Source organism: Callorhinchus milii, unplaced genomic scaffold (assembly GCF_018977255.1).
Source record: "Callorhinchus milii isolate IMCB2004 unplaced genomic scaffold, IMCB_Cmil_1.0 Scaffold2, whole genome shotgun sequence".
In the NCBI taxonomy this organism is placed as follows: domain Eukaryota; kingdom Metazoa; phylum Chordata; class Chondrichthyes; order Chimaeriformes; family Callorhinchidae; genus Callorhinchus; species Callorhinchus milii.
In genome coordinates, this window is record NW_024704743.1 from 2,820,128 (window position 1) to 2,845,721 (window position 25,594).

The 25,594-nt window shown below is 45.0% G+C and overlaps 1 protein-coding gene across 1 annotated transcript in view; it reads right to left on the bottom strand.

The window, feature by feature from the left end:
* Positions 1 to 25,594, bottom strand: part of ptprn2 (protein tyrosine phosphatase receptor type N2) — a 168,644-nt gene that overhangs the window by 141,439 nt on the left and 1,611 nt on the right. Inside the window, 1 exon segment of the mRNA XM_042332553.1 lies at positions 2,921 to 2,971. Within this exon segment, the coding sequence (XP_042188487.1) occupies positions 2,921 to 2,971 (51 nt within the window).

A 25,594-nucleotide genomic window follows, 5' to 3' on the forward strand; every position in this document is an offset into this window, starting at 1 on the left:
TCTGGGGGATGGGGAGCCAGTGGAGTTGGGTGAGGGTGGGAGTGAGGGGGTCACAGAGCCTGGTGCGTGAGAGTACACGAGCTGCAGAGTTTTAGATGATCTGCAGTTTGTGAAGGGAGGAGTTGGGAAGGCCGATGAGGAGGGAATTTCCATAATTAAGAACAGGAGCTGAGTGGGAAGAATTGCTGCCCCCAATGGGTGAGGGAGGTGAGAGGAGAATATAGGGAAGATTCACACTGGCTCAGTGTGCTCTATAGGGACAGGTGCTGCCAATGTGTTTATGTGTATCATTTGCTTGACTCAAAGCACTGTAAACCTAAGCAGGACAGGTGTCACACTCACTGTCCACACTGACTCCATGTCTGTACTGTCCACTCACAAAGCAATAGGCATTATACACCTTCTTAGTAACATATTCTCTCAGACTAAATAAAGTGCACAAACAGAAACAGTTTGACGAGGACACCCGGCTAATGGCAAAGTGACTAACTGGGCGACAAACATTTAGGATAAGTGATTTGATGTCTCCCCCACCCCCCCGGGGTGTTTTGAGCTCACAGATGGCAAGCGGTGATGTGTTTGTTTTGAACTCGTAAAACAGAGGCTCGGGACTGATCTCCTCACAGCAGAAATCAAACTGCAAGAAACTTTCATAGCCACAGTGACAAATGTCACACTGAACCCTCATGTAGTGACTAAATCCTAATGTAGTGACTGAACCCTAATGTAGTGACTAAACCCTAATGTAGTGACTGAACCGTAATGTAGTGACTAAACCCCAATGTAGTGACTAAACTCTAATGTGACTAAAACCTAATGTAGTGACTGAACTCTAATGTAGTTACTAAATCCTAATGTGGTGACTAAACCCTAATGTAGTGACAAACCCTAATGTAGTGACTGAACCCTAATGTAGTGACTAAACATTGTAGTGACTAAACGCTAATGTAGTGACTGAACTCTCATGTTGTGACTAAAACCGAATGTAGTGACTAAACCCTAATGTGGTGACTAAACCCTAATGTAGTGACCAAAACCTAATGCAGTGACTAAATCCTAATGTAGTGACTAAACCCTAATGTACTGACTGAACTCTAATGTTGTGATTAAAAGCTAATGTAGTGACTGAACCCTAATGTAGTGACTGAACTCTAATGTAGTGACTAAACCCTAATGTGGTGACGAAACCCTAATGTAGTGGCTAAACCCTAATGTTGTGATTGAACCCTAATGTAGTGACCAAACCCTAATGTAGTGACCAAACCCTAATATAGTGACTAAATCCTAATGTAGTGTTGACCACTTGCTCCCCTGTGAACACCTTCAGAGCAGACAGACCGTCCAAAGTTTATGTCAATTTATGCTCATGAGGTGAGAAATGCTGGGAAATGAATTGCTCTTCCGACTCAGCACCTGTTAACAACAACACCTTGCACTTACATAGCACCCCTCATGCTGGGTAGTGTCTCACAGCGCTTAGCCCTGCTTAAAACATCCTGAAATTCCTCATATTCTGAAAATTTCAATTGCCGCAGAATTTTGCAAGTTCTTAAATTCAGTCTGAACTGGAAGCTGTTTGGAAGATTGAAATTCTGAATCTTCAGACAATGGACTTCAGGCTGAATCTAAGAGAAATTTCAGGGCCTCTGGTGTTGATTATTCTGCACTAAGCTGCTCCTCTCTGGCGTATGGAGCACTTGGTGTCAGCGGGATTGGCTTATGGTGAATAGTTCGGCCTTTATCATTACAAGATCTAGAAACTTGAGGAACTGCCTTGATGTGCTGAATGGCCTCCTCCTGTTCTTGTTTTCTCACGTTTCTAATGGGAATAAATGCTCTCTTAATCCATATTAAAAAGTGACCTTTAAAAACAGAATTGATTACCCTTTTAAACAGCTCCACTTTGTTGTTCTCTGCATCTGTCAGTTTAACAGTGTAGTCTCCAGCCTGAATTACTAACATCTGAGTCGAGGTTTTAGTCAACCTCCAGATGTGGTTCCATTGAGGACGTGAGGGTTTATTAACCAAAATAACTGTTAACATTGGCTTCTATTTATGCATCATGTTTAAACCATATGTAAATGCATGTGGATAGACGGAATCACAAGTGTCATTAAATATGCCACAAACAACCAATGTTTTCTCATTGGTTGCCAATAATTATTATTAATAATTAATATTGTGCCTTTTACATCAGGGAGAATACTCACAGGATTTTACTGTAAAGTGTATTGTAGGGGAGGCTCTCATTGTCGAGTACTATGGAGCTTTTTTTGCCCAGCTGGGTGTCTGACACACGCGGAAACCTGTCACCGTTGCTTAAGAGTCTCCAAACCAAGTTGAGAATACCACCTACACATGGAAATCTCAGAGATAGATTGTTGGAATGGAATAACCCCTCTCTCTCTCCCTGGAGGGACGCTTCCTGCTAACTAATTCCGGAAAGTATTAGTTGCAGGTTGGCAAGAGCCAAGGCTTGGGGGGAGCCCAGAGTGTGTGTTGGGGTAACTGCTGGAGTCTAACCAGCTAAAACCACGTAGTTTGCCATTGATATCACTGTCTGGCAAGCTTTCCCGCTGCTTCTTTAGCCAGGACAAGATCCTCTTGGGGTGGGGGTGGGGGGGGCTTTGGCTTACAGGGTCCGACATTCCATTGACAAACATGTCAATTTTAGGAGTTGTGAAATATCTGGATTTTAATAGGAGGCACATAAGTGTCTAGGCGGAGTTTTACGTTTAATCACTGGCTGAGCAGGCCACAGCACTGAATCAACACAGGTCATGGACAAAGACTGCAGCAAGTACAGAGAGAAGGAAACCAAAACAGTAATTCACACTGCAGCCGGGAGGGAACACGATTAACAGCAACAGCCTTGGCCATACACGTACAAATACCTCAGTGATGTAAGGACATTACTCACCATTTACACAGATCTCATAAGCCTCACACACATCAGTTTCAAATAAGCAGCCTGCAAGTGAACACAAGGAAATCTATTAGATATAATAACAATAATATTGCTGATAATAATCCTTGCAGTTAATATGGCATCTCCCGTGTCAGGAGGGCGGACATTGTAGTGACTATTGTATTTAATTTAGAAGCTGTTTCTCTGTATGTAGCCTTGCTTAAAAGCTAAGGCGGTTTGCAAACATTCCCAGTCAATGAAGCATTTTCCGAACTAGAAAATGATTGGAGAGAGAATTTAATCAGCTCTTTCTCTGTAGATAAAGAGAAAAGGATGCATTTTGTTGCTAATGATGCAGGCTTGTCAGGAAGAAGAGCAGGAAGCAGACCAACCCCTATTAACCTTTTGGGGGATATTTATGATCATTACTGATGGCGTTAAGGGGGGCGACGGAATGAGGATTTTTTTCATTAGATAAACCTGGGTAATAGGGCACGGCATATAACACAAGCCGGTTCTGTGGAACAGGCTCCCTAGGGAGACGATTGAAGCCGGAAGTGTTGATTCTTTCAAACACAGATTAGATAGTTTTCTTTTAGGAAATAACATTATGGCAAATGGTACATAGGGAGTTCGGAACATATGTGCAAGCGACTGCCAGGAAGGTGGAAGGCGAACTAGATGGACCTTGGTGTTTTCTCATCTAGCATTTCTTATGTTCTTACAAGTCCCATAACAGGACTTTGACCTCACAGCGAAGGCTGATAAGTAACATGAACTGAGGGAGTGACGTTCAATCAAAAAACAAAATACGTGGTTCTGAAAAGGTTTTGCCAATTATTTTGTAATGATTGTATTCTCCCAAATAAGCTTGTGTTAGTCATCCCTTATTCATTATTATTATTCAGACTCAGTGTTCACATGGTGGGAGCTGCGTTGGGTGTCAGGTACAGTCGGAGGCAGGTAATGAGGTGGAGAAAAGTGGTCCTGGTCAGACTGAGAAAATACCTTCTCTTTTCAAATAATGACCCATGGGATCTTTAACATCTACCTGAACAATCAGATGTAACCTTAGTCTAATAAAGGATTATCCAAAGGAAGGCACACCCAACAATACAGCCCCAGACCCCCTACTCACACACACACGTTGGAGTCAGCCTAGACTGTATGTCAAAGTCCCGACCTGGGGCTTGAACCCATAATCTTTTGACTCAGAGGAGAAAGTGCTATTAATTGAGCCGGACTGACATGTCATAAGATCAGAAGATTGGTTAGTATGAAGCAGGCCCTTTGGCCCATCCCATCTCATCCTTTCAGAACAACCACTATCCCGTCCCCCTATCACAGCATCAAGCTGCTTTTTAAATCATTAACATGGGTACAGGGTGCAGGACCTTTTTTACGCTGTCAACTGTGTTATGTGTTATTCCATCGCACACTCGGGTCCCCAAGCCTTAGCAGTTGTCAATCTGCACCTAATACATTTCAGAATTAGGCAAGATTATCAATAAAATACTAATATTTTTATATTTCATAGATTTTAATCCTGCTCCCAATAAGTATTTAATCCATATTTAATCTGCAGCTCCAAACAAATATGAACTCTGGAAACCTATTACCACAGCAGAAGATTGACTCATCATTTCACATCTCTGTCAACACCTTTTTCTTAAGTGAAACAAATTAATAATTGGATGTAAGTAATTAATATTAGATGCATCCCTCCAGGGAGTGAGCGCGTATTCCATTCCAACAATTTCTCTCTGGGATTTCCATGTGTAGGTGGGATGCATGGAAATCTCAGTTTGGTTTGGTGACTCTATTAAGCAACGGTGATGAGTTTCCACATGTGTCAGGCACCCGGCAGATCACGGTGATGGGTTTCCACATGTATCAGGCTGACCAAAAACAATAGAGTCCACTGACTGAGGCTGTCACAAACGCAAACCCTGGCTGAAGTGAATTCCATTTCCTGCCGGTTACATCTAATTATTAACATGCTTCACTTAGCAAAAAAAATTTGGACAGATGTGTGAAATGATGAGCCAATCTTCTGCTGTGGTAATAGGATTCCAGAGGTCATATTGTTTCAGAGATGCAGATTAAATTCTTATTGGGAGCAAGATTAAAATCTATGAAATATTAAAATATTAATTTATATTCAATTATGAGTATGTGTGTGTAGTGGGGGAGGGGGAGGACATCCCTAATGATATTCATTAAGTTAATGCTAAGGTAACAGATTCTTAATGAAGGTGAATGTTGATGATAAACTGCTCCTGTGCCGTGTCTTTCATGTCACAGAAAAAGAAGTTTCTGGTCCTGGCAAACAAACACCCAGATACAACTGGTCATTTACTTCAAGGCTGTTCATGAAGTATTGCTGTGCGTAAATGGTCTACTTAGTTACAGTAAATCCTATGAAGCACTTTGAGACAACCTCCCGGCATGAAAGGCACCACATCAAATTATTATCATTGAGCAACACTCTCTCTGTGAGTTACGTCTCTATTCCAAAGCGAGTAAGTGAGGTCGATTGCTTTATTAAAAGAGAAAAATGTGAAGTTAATCCTTTCATGGGAATGAAGTCCCAGCTGATGGTCTGGCAGCTGAAAGCAGCAGCAAAAGGTAAATGAGAAGTGTTCCCATTCACAGCGTTTTGCTTCTGCTAATGAACTGCACTTAGAATGAAGTATGTGCCTGCATTCAACATGAAAATCCTACTTGTTTACTCACAAGGTGGAACTCATTGCCGAAGCTGTGGTTGAAATAAATAGCATCAAAGTATTTTACTGCTTACTCCCCACCCACCCACCGCCTCTGCTTGACTGGGGCTCCGGCCTTCTGCTTGATCCTCATTCCCTCCGTTCCACCATCAGTGACTGCACTTTTAGCCACAACGCCCTGAAACTCTAGAACACTCTGCCTCTATTCCTCCACCTTGCCGCTTTCTTTCCCATCTTCAGGTTGCGACTTCAGTCACCCTGGTTGGTGTTGTGCTCTGCCATGGTCACTCGCTCTGAGACGTTACCCTGCATTAGGGGCGCTGTATAAATGCAAGTTGTTGTTGTTAAGTAAACTTGGTGCATACATGAGGGGAGAAGAGAACAGCTGGCTATAGGTGCGGGGCTATAGGTGAGGAGCTATAGGTGAGGAGCTATAGGGGTGGGGCTATAGGTGAGGAGCTATAAGTGAGGGGCTATAGGTGAGGAACTATAGGGGTGGGGCTATAGGTGAGGAGCTATAGGGTGGGGCTATAAATTGAGGGCTCTTGGTGAGGAGCTATAGGGGAGGGGCTATAGGGGATGGGGCTATAAGATGCTATAGGTGAGACTCTATAGGGGAGGGACTAAAGGGGAGAAGCGAGAAGGAAGACTGTAGGGGAGGGGCTATAAGGGAGATCCTATAGGAGAGAGGCTATGGGGGAGGAGCTATAGGGGAGGGGATTAGGAGGGATGGGGAGGGGGTATATATGGTATAAATATAAATCTTGGCACAGGCTAATTGACCCAAATGCACCAGCTTGTGCTGTATCCCATCACTGCAAAACACAATATTAGGATAACACTCGTGTCCGTGTGTTATTTCAATATAATATTATTGTTCTCAACTGAAATGACGGCTGTGTTTTGCCTACAAAAAAGTAAGTCAATTCGCTTGACAGTAATCACCTATGAAATAGTTCTGAGACGTTTTGTTTTGATAAACACTATAAGAATAAAAGCTATTTATTTGCAGACTACAGAAGTGCCATTTCCATATACTGACGCTGATGCAGTGTTTACGTTATGTTAAAAACAGCAATCGTTCTGCTCCGTATAACAACAAGATTACATGTGTATAGTGCCTTTGACGTCGGGAGGATGTCCCAAGGCGCTGGACAGTGACAGCATTTCAGACCCGAGCTGGGATTGGGGGGGAGAAGGGAGGGGAGGGGAGGGAAGGGATGGTGGCAGGTGGCATGGTCAAAGAGGAGGGTTTTGAGGCAGGACTTGAAGGAGGCTAAGGAGGGGGCAAGGTGGAGGGACTGGGGGATGGAATTCCAGAGGTTGGGGGCAGAGTGGCTGAAGGCTCTCCCGCCAATGGTGGGGCGGGTGATGGGGCGGGTGAGTCGGGGACGTGGAGCAGGCTGGAGCCAGCTAAGCAGAGGGAGCAGGCGGGTTGGTAGCAGGTTAGAAGATCACAGAGGTAGGGTGGGGCGAGGCCATGGAGGGCATTGTAGGTGAGGACCAGGATCTTGAACTGGATCCTCTGAAGGATAGGGAGCCAATGGAGTCGGGCGAGATTGGGGGAGATGGGGTCATGGAGTTTGGTGCAGGAGAGGACACAGGCTGCAGAGTTCTGGATTATCTGCAGCCTGTGGAGAGAATTGTTGGGAAGGCCAACAAGCAGGGCGTTTGCATAGTCGAACCTGGGGGTAATAAAGGCATGAACAAGAGTTTCAGTGGCTTGAGGGGTGAGGTAGTGGTGGAGTCGGGCGATGTTACGGAGGTGAGGGAAGGCAGAGCGGGTCATGGCTTGGATGTGGGGAAGAAAAGACAGTTGAGGGTCGAACAAGATACCCAGGTTCCTGGCTGACTGGTGAGTTGAAGTGTGCAACCATGGAGGTTGATACTGCCAGGGCCTGAAGTGCTGAAGCGCTGGCGCGAGCCAATCAGGAGGGCCTCAGTCTTGTTCACATTCAACTGCAGGAAATTTGCCCTCATCCAGGACTTGATGTCCGACAGACAGTCTGTCAGGACAGCAGTGGTCCTGGAGTTGAGGGTGGGGGCAGAAAGATAGAGTTGGGTGTCATCTGCATACATGTGGAAGTTGACCCCATGTTTGTGGATGATGTCACCAAGGGGGAGCATGTAGATATTAAAGAGGAGACAAGGACAGAGTCCTGGGGGACGCCAGATGTGACAGTGTGGGGGCTGGAGGAGAAAATGTTAGACGCAACAAAGTGGAGACGGTGAGAGAGATAGGAATCGAACCAGACAAAGGCAGGTCCGTGAAGATTGAATAAAGAGGAGAGACGGTGTATGAGGATGGAGTGGTCGACAGTGTCGAAGGCGGCAGAAAGGTCGAGGAGGACAAGAAGGCAGAGGGAGCCCTGATCACAGATGTTCAGAATGTCATTAGTGACTGTGACCCCCAGGGCTGTTTCCGTGCTGTGGGCAGTGCGGAAGCCGGAATGGAGGGGTTCAAAGAGGGAATGGCGAGAGAGAAAGGAGCAGAGCTGGGACGCGATGACTCGTTCCAGGACCTTGGAGAGGAATGGGAGGTTAGAGATAGGGCGGTAGCTGGAGAGGAGGGATGGATCCAGGGAAGATTTTTTTCAGGATGGGGGTCGACAGCTGTTTTTAGGGAGGTGGGAACTGAACCAGTGGACAAGGAGAGGTTGATGATGTCAGACAGGAAAGGGGGCAAAAAGGTGGAGCTGGGGGATGAGGAGAGAGGTGGGGATGGGATCGAGGGAGCAGGTAGTGGGTTTAAGTTTGCGAACGATGGCAGTGAGGGAGGAGGGAGAAATAGGGTCAAAGGAGTATGGGGGGATGGGTGGGGGATGGGTCATGAGGGAGAGGTGATGTGGGGGTGGTGGATGGATGGAGCAGAGGTGGCTGAACGTATCTCCTCGATTTTGGATTCGAGGAAGTCCAGCATCTTCTCATAGTTGGAGTTTGAGGGCGAGGCGTGGCATTTATTATAATTCATTGTAACATGACTGTATTTTTCCAGCTCAGTATAAGAGACTTCTATATGTATTACTGACCCAGTTCATAACATCATATAAATGAGGATAGTCAACACTGACCCCTGGTTCTTTAACGTCCTCCTGAACAAGCAGACAATTCTTGGTTTAACGTCTCATTCTGAATAACAGCGTCTGTGACACTACAACACGACTAAAGTGGAGGGACTGAGGCAGAGAGTTATTGACTGTTCCGATAGAGACCTTAGATACCAAGACACTATTAGAAAAGAGAATTGATCTTCTCCCCGTATCCTGGCCAACAATCGCCCAGATTAAATGGTAATTTCTACTCATGACTGTTTGCAAAAAAAAGTCACGCATTTGAAAGCAATCACCTAAAAACTGTGCTGCGACGGTTGATACAGCCCTATATCAAATGCAAATATTAATTATAGTATGTGCCATACCCAGTACCCACCCACAAGTTAACCTGCCCACCTACACACCACATGCAACTACTTTTACCACTCGATTCCCCTCGCTGTCATCACCTGCTCGCTCAGAGGAAGCGCCCACATTTCCAGTTGACTTTGATGAGAAGTTGACAAATTTCCAGCTTACACAAGAACATTAATTAGTCAATGAATTAATCGGTTTAGTGCGTGTGCGAATGTGCGAGTAAGAAAGTAGGTTATCTTCCTGCAGGGAAAAATGCAGAGAATTGATGTGTATGAGTCACCCAGTGGATTTCCATACGCACTCCTTTTACTATCTGTAAATGAGTTGATATGGCAGTTATCTGTGAATCGAGTCGACACAGATTCTAGGTGCACGGCATTAAATCAGTTCTACACATCGTTCCCCACCACCATAAGCAATGTCAGTAGCAGCTCTAGCAGACAGTACATGTCCTGTAAGCACTTGTGCTATGATTTATCTTATGCTGAAATTCACTGACAAACATTAATAAGTAAAAGGGAAGTCACACACTGAATAGGAAGGGATGTTAGTCGGCTGGGATTATCATTGTGCCTTGAGCTCTGATCTCTTAGCAGTAATTAATTAACTCTGTTAGTCAATTGGCGGTGGGTAAGAATCCCTCAAAAAATAATTTGGTCTCTCAACCCATGAGACAAAATTTTCGGCCACAAAATGCACAGTCACTACACTTTACAATGAATTCTGTGAAACGTTTTGAGACGTCCCAACAAAGTGAATAGGTGCTACAACAAATGCAAAGATTATTATTAGAAGTTAATAATAATCCTGGTATTTATTATAGCTCCTACATTTAACACAGGCTGACACCCTAATGAGACACACTGACACCATAGTGAGACACACTGATACCGTAGTGAGACACACTGATACCGTAGTGAGACACACTGATACCCTAGCGAGACACATTGAGTCAGATGGTAACACTCCTGTTGCTGAAGATCCAATGAAACTTTTATTCACCTTAAAAACTAATACATGCACATCTCAAGTCCCACAAAATAAATTTTAGCTCCATAACTCATAGACACTGAAAGCAGAACTTGCATGGTCCAGAAAAAACAATTTGCATTTTTATAATAACTTGATGACCACAAAATGACAAGATAATTACTGTCAGGTATTGTAGGCAATACAAACAGAATGACCAGTTAATGAGGATTATTGGCTAGGTCACAGCAAGAAACTATGTCCTATGGAGTCCCATAGCAAAGTGGTTAGCAAACTCAGTTGAGTGTTTGAGTCCTTGCACTGTGAGAGGAATGGAGTGTGCATGCGGTAAGGGGATCAGAAAGATCAGCAGAGGACTGAAACTGGTTACCTGGAAGGGTGGTTGAGGCCAGGACACTGGATTCATTTAAGCAATAGCTTGATATTGTGATGGGAGGACACGGCAACAACAACTTGTATTTATACAGTGGCCCTCACGCAGGGTGGTGGGTGGTGTCCCGAGCACAAGAGGGTTGTGATGTGAAGGCTGGAATCAGATGGTCAAAGGGCCTTCATCATCCATCCGTGTAAAGGCCGAGATATAAATACAAGTTGTTGTTGTTGGAATCTTGTAAAGTGACTCCAACCTCTGCACGAAGCTTACTAGTGCTCCACCTCCAACTTTTATTCTGTTGGCAATGAATTGACCACAATGGGCCTCTTTAGTTCATATTCCAACACAACACCACACAGCCAGGGACACATGGAGCAAAGATCGGCATCTCACAGTTTCACCCCTGGTGATACTCTCAGTGTAAAGAAAACCTTCCTAGTATCTGTCCTGAAATTATCCTTTACAACTCTACACCTATGTCCTCTTGATCTACTGTCACAAAACACCCTAAAATATTAACATAGAACAAGAATTGCTAGATGAAAGAAGGCCAAGCTCCCTCCAGTTTGCCTGTACATGTCATGTCCCAAACTATGTATTGTATGAATTACTGTATTGATCTGGGTTTACTTTTTTAATCCCATTTAAAATGTAGTCCACTTCTATGAGGTCCCCTCTGAGTCTCAACTTTTCTCAAGACCGAGAGATTGAAAGGCCGCAGCATGACAGTACAACAGGACATCAGTTTAGAATTTCAAAGGTCAATATCAGCAAGTTTTTCATTAATCAGAGGGCAAATAACAAGAGCAAGGGGTGGCCAGGAAGGCTGGCTGAGGCCAGAACACTGGGAGGGTGATATTGTGGACCAGATGAGTTCAGATGGGCCAAAGGAACCTCAACAAAGTTTCCAAACCGATCTTGTGATTGTTATAGCACAGAATAAACCAATCAAAGCTTCCAGATGCGAGATCCATATTCTCATCGCTCTTTGTGTAAAGAAGTTACTCCTGAACTCGTGATAGATTTGGTATTGACCAATACAATTTAAATTTATATATAAACACCTTTCATTTTGGGAGGAGGTTTCAAAACACGTATAGAGTTGGCTGGGCAACTGAGCAGCTGGGGAGCCTGGGAGCTGAAGACATTGGGCAAGGGTGTAAGATAATAAACAATAATCTTTGCATTTGATATAGCACTTTATCATGTTGTTGAGACTTCTCAAAGCCCCCAAAAATTGGAAGGGATTATTACCCAAGAAAGTAATGTACCAATTGACTAACAAGCAGGTTCCTACTTTCTGATCGATAAAGAAAGGTGTGTATGTGTGTGGAGTAAGGAAACTTGCCTAAGGATTCCCGCCCGGGAATCGTTCCTGGTTCCTTTTGCTTTTGAGGCAAGGACGCTATGGGACTCTATAAGTTCTTATATTAATGCCCTCTATTAATTAATCCACCTTGAAACCTTTGAGATTTTAAACACCAGTTTATCACTGTGTCCAAAAGTCCACTAGGTCTTCATCTCATTTTGCATCCACGTGATCATGACAAACAGATCATTAATTAAAGAGCGAATTAAAATTACATTTTCAGATTACTTTCTCGATGGATGGATTATCTTTAATAATGGAGCTGCCACACCCTGGAAAATGTTACAAGCCAAGATTCTTATCAGCAGAAAAGGAAGCCCGATCGGAAACACAATTAACCATGCAGAACTGTGTCTGTTTATGTTTCCTTCCTCTCCTGAAGGCATTGAGTCAGACTGAAGTCTAGTTAAATAGTCCTGGCTGTCATCCAGTACAGCAGCTTCCAGGTGGGCCTTCATTGTGTGAACAGAGTCAGTGATACAATCAGCCACTTAATCACCCATGAGCTTCATATGAAGAAAAACAGCAACACCAGCTGAGAATGACTCCCCCAAACCCCAACCCTCCCCACCCAACCCCACTCCCCCACCCAACCCCACTCCCCCCCCTCAACAACCACTCCCCCCCCAACCCCATACCTCCCCAACCCCAATACCCCTCGACCCCACTCCCCCAAACCCCAACCCCACACCCCCCCCAACCCCACACCCTCCCCCAACCCCACTCCCCCCCCCCAAACCCCCACCACCCCCGAAGTTGGAAAAGGTGAAAGTCATCATTAATAACTCCGGGCAGGTGTGTGTTACAAAGGATAGCACAGAACTTGATCAATTCTCAGGCTTTAAAATATAGTTCCTTGTAAATAAAAATAAACTTTTCAATTACTGATGTGGATTTATGGAGCTACTTTTGTTTTGTGTGCTACATAAAGTTGCTCTCCCTCCCTTACAACCCCTTGACTCCTCTTCATCTTCTTCTTCTCACTCTCCTGCTCACCTCCGCTATCCGGCAAACTGGGATCTGATAATCATTTCCCTCCCCCACATTGGAATTCCCTCCCTCAAACCCCTCCGCCCCACCCTCTCTTGATCTTTCCCTTTCACCCACAAAATAGTATAATACTAATCTTGGCATTTGGTATAGCGCCTCACCACATTGTTGAGATGCCTCAAAGCACTTCACAGATTATACTGTAAAGTGGAGTGACTGTGTATTTTGTGGACAAAACTCAGCAGACATTTCACTTTACAGTATATTCTGCGAAGCTATTTGAGGCATCTCAACAACGTTATGAGACACTATACCAAATGCAAGGATTATTATTATTATTATCTGTCTTCAAAAGCTGCCTAAAAACAAACATCACAGAATGTGCTACAAATCTACCAAAATCAAACTTTTCATTCACTTCATATAAATATAGTCAATATATCTCACAGTAAAACACCATAAAGTCCTTGGAGACATCTCAACAAGGAGTTACATATAATGTAAAGATTATCATTACAGTTACCTCCCTTCTCACCCCCCACCCCCCGGCTAGTTTCCATCATCATCTCTGAGACTTTACTGTACATGAAAAACACTGTATTAATGCAAGTATTAAGGCCGCTGAAACTCTTGTTCATGCCTTCATCCCCCCCAGGCTCGACTATGCAAACGTCCTGCTTGTTGGCCTTCCCAACTCCTCCCTCCACAGGCCGCAGATAATCCAGAACTCTGCAGCCCGGGTCCTCTCCCGCACCAAACTCCATGACCCCATCTCCCACACTCTCGCCCGACTCCATTCGCTCCCTATCCTTCAGAGGATCCAATTCAAAATCCTGGTCCTCAATTACAAAGCCCTTCAAGGCCTCACCCCACCCTATCTCTGTAATCTCCTAACCCTCGACCAACCCGCCCGCTCCCTCCGCTCAGCAGGCTCCGGCATGTCCCCTGACCCACCCGCCCCACTATCGGTGGGAGAGCCTTCAGCCACTCTGCCCCCAACCTCTGGAACTCCATCCCCAATCACTCCGCCTCGTGCCCTCCTTAGCCTCCTTCAAGTCCCGCCTCAAAAATCTCCTCTTCGACTATGCGCTCGCCTCCCCTCCCTTCTCCCGCCCTGACCCCAGCTCAGGTCCAAAATGCTGTTACTGTCCAGCGCCTTGGGACGTCCTCCCGACGTGAAAGGTGCTACACAAATGTAATCTTGTTGTTGGGGAGCAATGTAGATATAAGTACATGTCAAATGCTTAACACTCATTATGTTCTTGTTCTTTATGGCACATCTGTGCAGAACCCCTGATAGGAAAGAAAAAGTCAACAAGGTTGTTATGGCAACTGAAGCAGATAATAATCTAAACATCCCACCCGGTGGGTAAACGTTTAATGATCAGGAAATGTATGTCTCTGTGCAGAACCAGCTCCAAGGCTGCGTCATCAGCCAAATCCGGTTTAAAATCTCCTGTTTCATAACAAGGTCGCTCTCCTGTCAGATGAGAAATGGTTAAACTTGATGACTTCCTGGTTAATGTAAAGAGCGAAAAGCAAGGCATCATCACAGTCCCTGCACTAAACAAAGCAAATGCAAACCAACACTAAACTAAACAACAGGCTTCACTGAAATATCCTTTGCCTCCTGCAAGTCTCTTCCCCTCCATCGGCTGCTGTGCTTTCAGCCACTGCATCCTGAATCCCTCATCGCTCTGCCTCACTTGCTCCTCGCCCCTCAATCCCTCTGCCTCACTCCCTCCTTACCCCTCAATCCCTCTGCCTCACTCCCTCCTTACTCCTCAATCCCTCCGTCTCACTCGCTCCTCACTCGGCTTCAAATCACAGCTGAAGACCCTCCTCTCTCACTGTCTATGGTCACCTTGTCACTCTCTCTCTGGCTTGGGTCAAGATTTGCCACTGTTAAGTGCTCTGAGCTGTTACTCCACATGAAGCTGCATTTACATAGCAGTTAGTATCGCAGAGCACCTAAATAAGGCACTATATCAAATGTAAAGATAATGAAAAAATTCAAAGCACTTTATTGAGATTAATTTGAAATGAACATTACAGACTCAAAGTGGCAGCTGATTTGTACGAGTGACATCCCACGTATAGTGAAATGAATAGCCAATCAGTTTAGCATTTGTGAATTTTGACTGAAGTTGACTATAAACCAAAATATGCTGAAATATGTGTAACAAATTAAGGTATTAATGAAAATGATCATAAGATGTGAATTGCATAGAATTATATTGCACAGAAACAAGAGATTTTCCAGGCAGGGCGAAACCTTAGTCAAGTTTCTTTGCTCCACATGCTTCTGGTTACCAAGCAGTAAGTAGGAACCTACTGTTAATTGATTGGGGTATTGCTTTCTGGGGGTAAAAAAATCCCTTGAAAACCGTTGGTCACTCAACCCGCCACTGTGTGGACATTGGGTCACTGTTGTGCATAATTGGTGGCCGAGTTTCCCTCACATAACACACAATCAATTCATTTTACAATATATTCTGTGAAGCGCTTTGAGACGTCTGAACATGATAAGGCGCTATATCAAATGCAAAGATTATTATTATTTGTCCCAACTCGTTTATTCTCCACGCAAGCCTCCACCCTTTCTATTCTCCTCTATTCCCTTCTCCCTCATGTACGCATCAATTTTCTGTATAATTTCACTAAACGGGTAAACATGCACCCCCTCACAGAAAGAGCTTTTTTTCAAAAAATAGTGACTTTTTTGATGCTTTCAATTGTTTCCAAGGAACAGCTTTCATTGAGGCTTTTAATAAGTTTCTCAATATTACATTAAAAAATATATATTTGTCAGCCCTGAAAGTCTGACACATATTCAAACCAAGTACCATGTTTAAGAGTCTTCAAACCAAATGACTTTAGAGTTCCCCAATTTACTTGTGTCTGAAATAGAATACACTTGTTGTCCCTGGAGGTTTATCTAATCCCAGTACCTGTGGGAGAGAATTGTCGAGCGCAAAGGCTTGTGGACCCATGTCTGCATTCGAAGTTTCCTGGAGTTTAACCAGACAACTACAAAGCTTGCCATTGTCACACTGGCTGCTTCTCTGGCTAGGACCACCTTACCATGAAAAACATAGAAGTTTATATTGCCTTTCAATCCATCGTGTCCACCCAGGACTCTGGTTTCCAGGATTAACAGGGCAAATGAGAAACTATGAAACATGTCACAGGGTAAAAGTAATGATTTTCTGATGTCTTACCAGATGTCCTCTAAATAGAAGCAGATCAGGGAGGGAACGTAAACAAATACAGTGAAGTACAGTTCCTAAGAGATTCTGTACTTATTACGTTTTTGTAATATACACCGTTTATCATGAGAGAGAATTGGCCCATCTGATCTCATCTCTCAGAATACCCATTCGCCCTACCACCACATCACACCATCCACATTGTTTTTAATAGAGTCTCACATTCTGGCCTCAATCATCCTTCCTGCTAATGTGTTTCAATTGCTAATTCCCCTTGGGCTCAAGAGAAACTTCTGTTCTTCTGGCCTGAAATTGCTTTTGCAACTGTCACTCACCCTGTGTCCTTTTGTTGTGTTGCCTCAGTGCATCTGAAGGTATTGCTACTGCTTACTTTCTCAATCTCATTTAAAATCGTGCTTACCTCTATAAAGTGCCCTCTGAGATGTCTCCTTGCAAGACTGAAGAGCCCCAGCTTGTCTAATCACTGTTTAGAGCTCATTCTCTGACACTCATTGTGTTCAGACCATTCTCATTGCTCTCTCTAACCTGCCTCTAGGCCTGGGACCCACATCATGTCCCCGTGCCCAGACCTGGGTTAGTTCTCCAGGCCTCCAGGTACAGTGTCTGGGATTTGAACTCAAAATACAGCTAACTATATATTGTGGGTCTGTATTGACTATATAATGTGGGTCTGTATTGACTATATATTGTGGGTCCGATCATGCCCATAATCACCTTCCAGAGGGGAGAGGGGGGGTGTCTCTGGATAATAATCAACAGTTTGAGGTCTGGCTGACCTTGTGTCTACCCAAGGCCACAATGACTGAGCCAGTGCAGCTATCTATTGCTGATATCACCAGAGAGTTCAAACTATTAACTGCTTATACAGCTGAAGCTGAACAAGCAGGCAATGCCTTTCCCAATAACAGTATCATTGAAGTTGGAACCCACAAACCTGCATTTAATATTTTAGTATAATAGCAATAATTCTTGCATTTTGATCTAGCTTCTATAACAACAAAACTGTGGAGTCCTGTAGCTCAGTGGTTAGAGCACTCGCTTTGCAAGCGAGAGACCTGAGTTCAATTCCAGGCAGAGGGCGAAACCTTGGACAAGTTTCCTTACTCCACACAGAGCCTAATAATAATCCCTCCAAAACCAAAAACAATAATAAATTGGTCATTTTCAATCTACGACTATTTGTGGGACATTGCTGTGCGCAATTGGCTGCCGCGTTCGCCCACAAATATACAGTCAACTCACTTTACAGTGTGTTCTGTGAAGTGCTTTGGTACGTCCTCCCGACGTGAAAAGCGCTATATCAAATGCAAGAATTATTATTATTATTATTAAAACATCCTAATGCACTTTCACAAGTAATTGCTATCAACTGAAGTGACTGTGTAAGGAGTAAGGGAAAGTGACTATAGGCGTAGACAAAGAGTCTTCAGGTGGGATCTGAAGTGTGAAGGCATTTCATATCCCACCTGCTAGGTAAACAGAGGCATATGGAGTAAAGAAATTTGCCCTGCGTAGGAATTGAACCCAGGTTCTCTCGCTTGCGAGATGAGTGCTCTAACCGATATGCTACAGGACTCCACGCCCCGGGTTATTCCCATCACATTCTGGTGGAGTAATAAACAAGGCCAAGAGGATCCTGGGCTGTATTGCTAAATACAGTTTAGATCCTCAGACATCACCTCCTGTACCCCTGGTCACCATGTTCAGGCTCCAGGGATCTGCTAATGACCATATCCAGTCCTTTCCTCACGCTCTCAGTCTTTATTTACTGATTGTCTCTTCTCCCAATATTCTGATTGTTCTGAAGCACATTCCAGATGCTTTCACTTTTTCCTTTCAGCCCAAAGCGACCAGCACACGATAGTCGATTAAAGTGCTTGTTCGGACACAAAATATCCTTCTAATGGACTGAGGCCTTTCCTCATGATGTCACACATGATGTCATATAATAATCTTTGCACTTGACACAGGATTTTACTGCAAAGTTTAGTGTCTGCGTATTTTGTAGGTGAATGCAACAGATGATTTGCGCACAGCAATGTCCCATAAAACAGCGATGAAGTGAGCAATCAATTTTATTTGAGAAGTTGTCGATAAAAATGTAATTTGTTGTCGCTTAGGACACCAGAATGGGAGAACTCCAATCTATTTTTGAATAGAGCCATTGGAATCTTAACGTCCACCTGAACAGGCAATTCAGACTTGGTTTAACATCTCACTCCAACATTGCAGCAATCCTCAGCCCACAACCGTCAGACCAACTGAGCCACTGTAAAGTGCCGTCCATGATTGTGTTGTGTTTGCAGGCGAGAGAAGCAACCAATTTGCATAGCGATGAAGCAGAACAACTTGTTTATTTTGCTTCCAAGCAGAATTTCCTCCTCAGGGACCAATCCACCAAAACATTATGTAAACATATGTGTGTGTGTGTGTGTATGCGTACATGCATGTGCGGGTGTTGGTACATGTGAGTGCATGTGCGCATGTGTGTACGTGTGTGTGTCCCACACACCTGAGTAAATAGACTTCCAGATGTGATCACAGTCAAACCAATTGGGGAGGACAAGTTTTGCAGGGCTACGGGAAGAGCGGGGGCCAGTGGGGTTGATCAGGGCTATGGGGAGAGAGCGGGGGTAGTGGGGTTGATCTGGGCTATGGGGAGAGCGCGGGGGAGTGGGGTTGGTCAGGGCTATGGGGAGAGAGTGGGGGAGTGGGGTTGATTGGGGCTATGGGGAGAGAGCGGGGGAGTGGGGTTGATCAGGGCAATGGGGAGAGAGCGGGGGAGTGGGGTTGATCTGGGCTATGGGGAGAGAGTGGGGGAGTGGGTTGATCAGGGCTATGGGGAGAGTGCGGGGGAGTGGGGTTGATTGGGGCTATGGGGAGACAGTGGGGGAGTGGGGTTGATCAGGGCTATGGGGAGAGTGCGGGGGAGTGGGGTTGATTGGGGCGATGGGGAGAGTGTGGGGGAGTGGGGTCGATTGGGGCTATGGGGAGACAGCGGGGGAGTGGGGTTGATTAGGGCTATGGGGACAGAGCAGGGGAGTGGGGTTGAATTGGAAGCTCTTTTCAAAGAGCCGGTAAGACACGATGGGCTGAATGGCCTCCTTCTGTGCTGTATAATATTATCATTCTATGATTCTAGGAATTCAAATTTCACTTGTTTGAAGCTAACAACAAATCACACCTTCGTATCACTGCACTCGGCAGATCCTGGAGCTTGGGAGGAATAAAATCACGATTATTACCTTTGAAGATCACTTGAACAAAACGGCTAAATTGCTAAAACACAACCAATCCGGCCACTCGCTCTGCTCAGCGAGCTCCAGCTTGCTTCACGTCCCCCGCCTCGCCTGCACGCCCCTCCATTCCCACTCTGCTGCCACCCTTTGGAACTCCATGCTTTACCAACGCGTCATGCCCCCGCCCCACCATTCCCTGCCCCCCCACCCCATCATGCTCAGATACAGTGGGAGTTTAGCGACTTAAGTGGTAGTGATAAGTTAAGTCAGGGTCGGGTTATCAGGAGTATGTCATACTTATATAAAGTGTAATATATTTGTAATATAACATGCCCATTCTTTTGGTGTGTGCGATGGGTGTGTTGAGTTATAATGCAGAAACACTGGATGAATAATTCACAACTTGACTTTAAAATAAACCTCACCTAAAGATGCAATAAACATCAGCTGTTTGTTCAGAACGAAGCTTCATACTGAATTTTTAATCGTGATACTCAAAGTATTAATATAAAATAGTTATATGCTTTGTCTGCATGGCTTATAGTTTAAATTATTTATAGACAATAATTGAAAATGTCTGATCATCTACCATTGTCTCAAACCGCAGATGGCTGAAACCCTCATACATGCATTCATAATATCCTGAAGGAGGCGAGAGAGGGGGCGAGGGAGGGGGCGAGGCGGAGTGACTGCGGGATGGGGTTCCAGAGGGTGGGGGTAGAGCGGGCGCAAGACCCGCCCAGCAATAGTGGGCCGGCGAGACAGGGGACGTGAAGTAGGCCAGAGCCCTCTGAGTGGAGGGAGCGGGCAGGACCGTAGGGGGTTAGGAAGTGGCAGAGGTCGGGGAAAGCGAGATCATGGAGGACTTTGAAGGTGAGTACCAGGATCTTGAACTGTATCCTCTGTGTGATGGGAGTCGGGTGATGATGGGGCTGATAGGGTCACAGAGCTTGGTGCTAGGGAGGACACAGATGACCTCCCCAACTCCTCCCTCCACGGGCTGCAGAATTCTGGATGATCTGCAGCCTGTGGAGGGAGGAGTTGGGGAGGTCGACAAGCAAGGATTTTGCATAGTCAAGCCTGTATGTTATGAATGCGTGTATGAGGATTTCGGCAGCCTGCGGAATGAGACAGTGTCGGAGCCGGGAGATGTTGCACAGGTGGGGGAAGGCAGAGCGGGTCATGGTACAGATGTGGTGTAGAAAGGGCAGTTGAGGGTCAAACAATATGCCAAGGTTCTGGACTGGCTTAGTAAGTTGGAGTGTGCATCCATGGATGGCGTTGCTGTCAGCTCCTGAGGTGTGGAAGTGCTGATAGGAGTCAATCAGGAGATTGACCTTGGTCTCATTGAGTAAACTAAAAGTGAAATAGGCATTTCGCCCTCAAAATATATTCAGACACTCCGCTTTACTGTATATCCTGTGAAGCACTTTGAGACATCTCAACAATGTTATAAGCTACTATATCAAATGCAAGGAGTATTATTATTATTAAATGTCCAATTTATCCTGGAGGATTTTTGGTCAGAACACACAGGAGAAACTCCATTGTCTTTTCAAATAGCTTTCTGGAATCTTTTGATGTCGACCTGATCAGGGAGATGGGATCTCACTTTATCTCAACCAAAGCCAGAACCTCAGATAATGTAAAGAAAGGACAATGGGCTGGAGCTCAGAGGTCAGGGCACTACCAACTGACAAGCCCAAAACTAATAACAACCACTTGCTTTAATATTGTGTCCTTCACACAGAATAAAGCCTTTGCGATCTTTACAGTGACGCTTAATATACAAAAGAGATATGGCAGAGATTTTGTGCAAATACTGATCACAGAAATATCAAGTGCACTCAAGACACCCGAACTTACTGAGCTGGAAGCAGGAACATTTGGCAAAGAAAGTGATAGCCAGATGGTCTGCATGTTTTAAGGACCTAAAAAAAAATCCTCAAAAGCCAGCACAAGTGGCTTAGCCAACAGCAGCTCCGAAACTCAATGCGTATCAGCTGCAAGAAATGAAGTTTTCTGACCAAAAACACACGGGTTGGAGGGCACAAGGTGGGGGGGTGTTGGGGGAGAGGCCAAGAATGCTAAAGCAGGGGCCACAGGACCAAAGACAGAGAAAGGATTCACTGCAGTAACAATAACTTGCATTTATACAGATAAAAAAATGGTCACTCACTCCACGGCTATTTGTAGATTGCCATAAAATACGGAGTCACGCTACTTCATAGTATGTCCTGTGAAGCTCTCTAAGACGTACGTCCGACATGAAAGGCCCTATACCAAATATACGGATTATTCTTATTAATTTTTATTATTATTCCTCTTTTTCAAGCATTACATGTCAATATAAAAAACATACAACAAATTTAAGGTTTCTTAATATTATTTATTTTTCTCCAGCCAGCAGGAGAAGTCACTTACAGACCCAGCTTCAAGATCCTGAATTAAAGCCTTGTCACAAACTGAAACGATCATCTTCAGCTGTGCCATCATAGTCGGCAATACAGCCACGTCCTTCCTCAGTCTGTAGCAGAGTACAGTCAGCCTGGTTCACTTGGTCCCTCCCTACCTCTCCGACCTGCTTATTCCCTAACGCACAACCCGATGCCTCCACTCGACCGGCTCCAGCCACTTGCATGTCCCTCGTGCCCTCCGTTACACCATTGGTGGCCGCACTTTCAGCCACCTTGAAATGGCCACACCACTCTCCCTCTATCCCTCTCCCTTTATCCCCTCCTTCCCCATCTTCAAGTCGCGCCTGAAGACATTCCTCTTTGACTGTGCCTACGGTCACCTCCCCAGGCTCGGCGCCATGCTCCGCCACTGTCAAGCGCTCTGGGATGCTGCCTCTAGCCTGACTTTACTGTGAAATGTAAAGGCTGTGTTTACAGTCACTTTCAATTTATAGTATATCCTGTGAGGCGGTTTGAGACATCCTCATGACATGAAAGGTATTGTACCAAATGCAAGGATTCTGATTATAATAATATATAATTATATTATTATAATATTATATATTATAGTATAATTATATTATATTTATGTATTTGAGACGTCTCAAAGCATTTCACAGAATATACTGTAAAGTGAATTGGCTGTATTTTATACTCGATTATTAATAAAAGTTTGAATGATGGGGAAAGAGAAATACTACAGGGTTTTGCCTGATTACCTGTGAGATGAGGTTCGGAGAATAACCTCTAGGAGAGAGTCAATGGATGAAGTGACTGATGTGATGTTTGGGGTGATGTGATGTGATGTTTGGGTAGGTCTGTGGAAGGAAAGGGCTTGATGTGCTGGATATTATTATCTCAATCCATACTTCCTCATATTCTCATAGAATGTATCCAGCTAAATGATCTCTGGAGGCAGGGATTCTTCCCATCTGTTAACCCTGCGAGTCAAAGCCCTCACAGATAATGTGGTCCTCTGGCACAATCTCTAATCCAGTTCCTGAGCCAAACTGTTCTCCAGAACAATGTTGATGCCATAGCTCAGCCGAGCTCATCAGCAGAATTTTGAAGGGCAAACCGGTCACCGGGGCAAGGAATCCTCCTACTCAGCTCCTGTTAACCCTGTAAGCCAAAGCCCTCATAGGTAGTGTGGCCCTAGCTGGACAAGCAGCAGGAAAGCTTGCCAGACAGTTCTTTCAGTGGTAAGCTATGCGGTTTTAGCTGGTTAGATTCCAACATTTATCCCAATGCATTCTCTGGAGTCCCCAAGCCTTGGGTCTTGCCAACATGTGCCTAACACTCGCTGGAATTTTGTAAACAAGATGCATCCCTCCAGGGAGAGTGTGCGCAATCCATTCCAAAAAATATCTCTGGAATTTCCATGTGTTGGTGAGATGCATGTAAATCTCAGCTTGGTTTGGATTCTCTTAAGCATGGTGATAGGTTTCTGCATGTGTCTGACACTCGGCTGATCCCCAAATAAGGTAAAATCCTGCTTTGCCTATGAAGTTACAGTTCTGTAATAATCCTTGCATTTGATAAAAGTGCTGCACTATGTCTGCGAGACGTTAATAGTCACTTATTAGTGAATCCAAAGCGAGGGGGTATAATTGGAAGTCAGCTCAAAAGCAAAACGCACCAATGTACTGAAGAGGAAACTTGATGCATACATGAAGACGAAGAGAATCGAGAGGAATAGGTGAGGGGGTGGGGGCTATAAACACCAGCATGGACTAGTTGGGCTGAACGGCCTGTTTCTGTGCAGTATCACTCTGTAAATAGTCTGTACAATGGCCTGTGGTTGTTCTCTGTATCATTGCACATTTATGCAAAATTCAACTATTCAACCTTTACTTATGATTTTGATTTTGATTTTATTATCCAGAAAAATAAAGCAGGATCAATTTGGCTCTTAACTCATTCACAAATCATAAATGAGTAACCAGTGTTTAATTTGATATAAGATTAAAATATATACGGACATCAATGTTTGCTTTGTATTGTGCTAATTTACCCTCTTTCAATACATTTTTATCCTTAATATTTTATAATCTTTACATATTACTAAATATAGTGAGGTCAGCCTGGCTCTGTTGGTAACTCTCGCATCTCTAAGTCAAAAAGGTTCAACACTGGGAGTTCACACCTCACACTGGGAGTTCAAATCACATTCCAGTCCAGTCCTGGGGGAGGCGCTGCACTGTCGGAGGTGCCATCCTTTGGATGAGATGTTGAACCTAGATCCGTCTGCTTGTTTAGGTGGACACCTTACAGGGCACCGGCCAAACACCCAACCGGCCAACACCTCACTGGACAACACCTCACCAAGCAACACCTCACTGGCCCACACCTCACCGTCCAACACCTCACCGACCAACACCTCCTCGGCCAACACCTCACCGGCCAATACCTCACTGGCCAACACTTCACTGGCCAAGACCTCACCGGCCAACACCTCACTGGCCAACACCTCACTGGCCAACACCTCACCGACCAACACCACATCGGCCAACACCACATCGGCCAACACCTCACCGGCCAACACCTCGCCGACCAACACCTCACCAACCAACAACTCACCGGCCAACACCTCACCAACCAACACCTCACCGGCCAACACTTCACCGGCCAACACTTCACCGGCCAACACCTCACTGGTAAAAATTGATCATTCACTTATAGGCTGTTTGTGGGTCATGTAATGTGTGCAAACCGGCTACCACATTCACAACAAATAATAGTGTCTGCATTTCTGAGTTTGCTGAGCAGAGGAACAAGCAGCAGATATACCAGACAAGGAGGAAAAACACACTTGGTCCTCTCAGTACTTTGGTTTGGAGACTCAGGCACAGTTATAGGTTATCCCATGTGTCAAACTCCAGGCTGACCAAACTAAAATTGCTTTGCTGCTGCTGCTGCAAGAGGTGTCCAGCCTTTAATATTATCAAGTCTAAGATTTTAACATCTAATACAGTAGTTTGCAAACCTTAGAACAGCAGTTATACCGAACATTGTGATTCGTTTACAATTAAATTGTATTATTTACCTTCTGTCCCGACAATGTCATTGTAAATTATAAAATGTGCCTAATCCATCTTTCAATGGACGACTGCACATATACTCACAATGTTCTTGCTCACCGAGGCCGCCAAAACCCTCATACACGCCTTCATTACATCGAGGGTTGACTACGCAGACTCTTTGCTTGTTGGCCTCCCCAACTCCTCCATCCACAGGCTACAGATCATCCAGAACTCTGCAGCCTGTATCCTCTCCCGCACCAGGCTCCGTGACCCTATCATCCCCATTATGGCCCGACTCCACTGGCTTCCAATCATACAGAGGATACAGTTCAAGATCCTGGTCCTTACCTTCAAAACCCTCCATGTTCTTGCTTCCCCCTGACCTCTGCGATCTCCTAACCCCCACCACCCTGCTCGCTCCCTCCGCTCAGTGGGCTCCGGCTTGCTTCACGTCCCCTGCCTCGCTCACCCCATCGTTGGCGGGTGGGCCTTCTGCCACTCTGCCCCCACCCTTTGGAACACCATCCAACAGTCCCTTTGTCTCCCCCCCCCCCGCCACCTTCAAGACCCACCTCAAGACCCTCCTCTTCGACTGTGCTTTCGATCTCCCTGCTTCCCCTCCTGCCCTCCCCCACCCCCACCTGGACCCTCATCTCGGGTCCAAAACTCTGTCTGTCCAGCGCCTTATAACTTCCTCTTGTCGTGAAAGTCTCTTTACACATGTAATTTTGTTGTTGTTGTTGCATGGTTATCCTGTAGCAAATTAGCTTTGCCAGTAAGTCTTTCTTCAATATCTTGGCCTTGGATTCTTGCAGTCAAACCTTTTTAGCAAATGTGCGGTTGGGTCAGTCAGGGCGAGACTGTGATCTCTGTGTTTTGA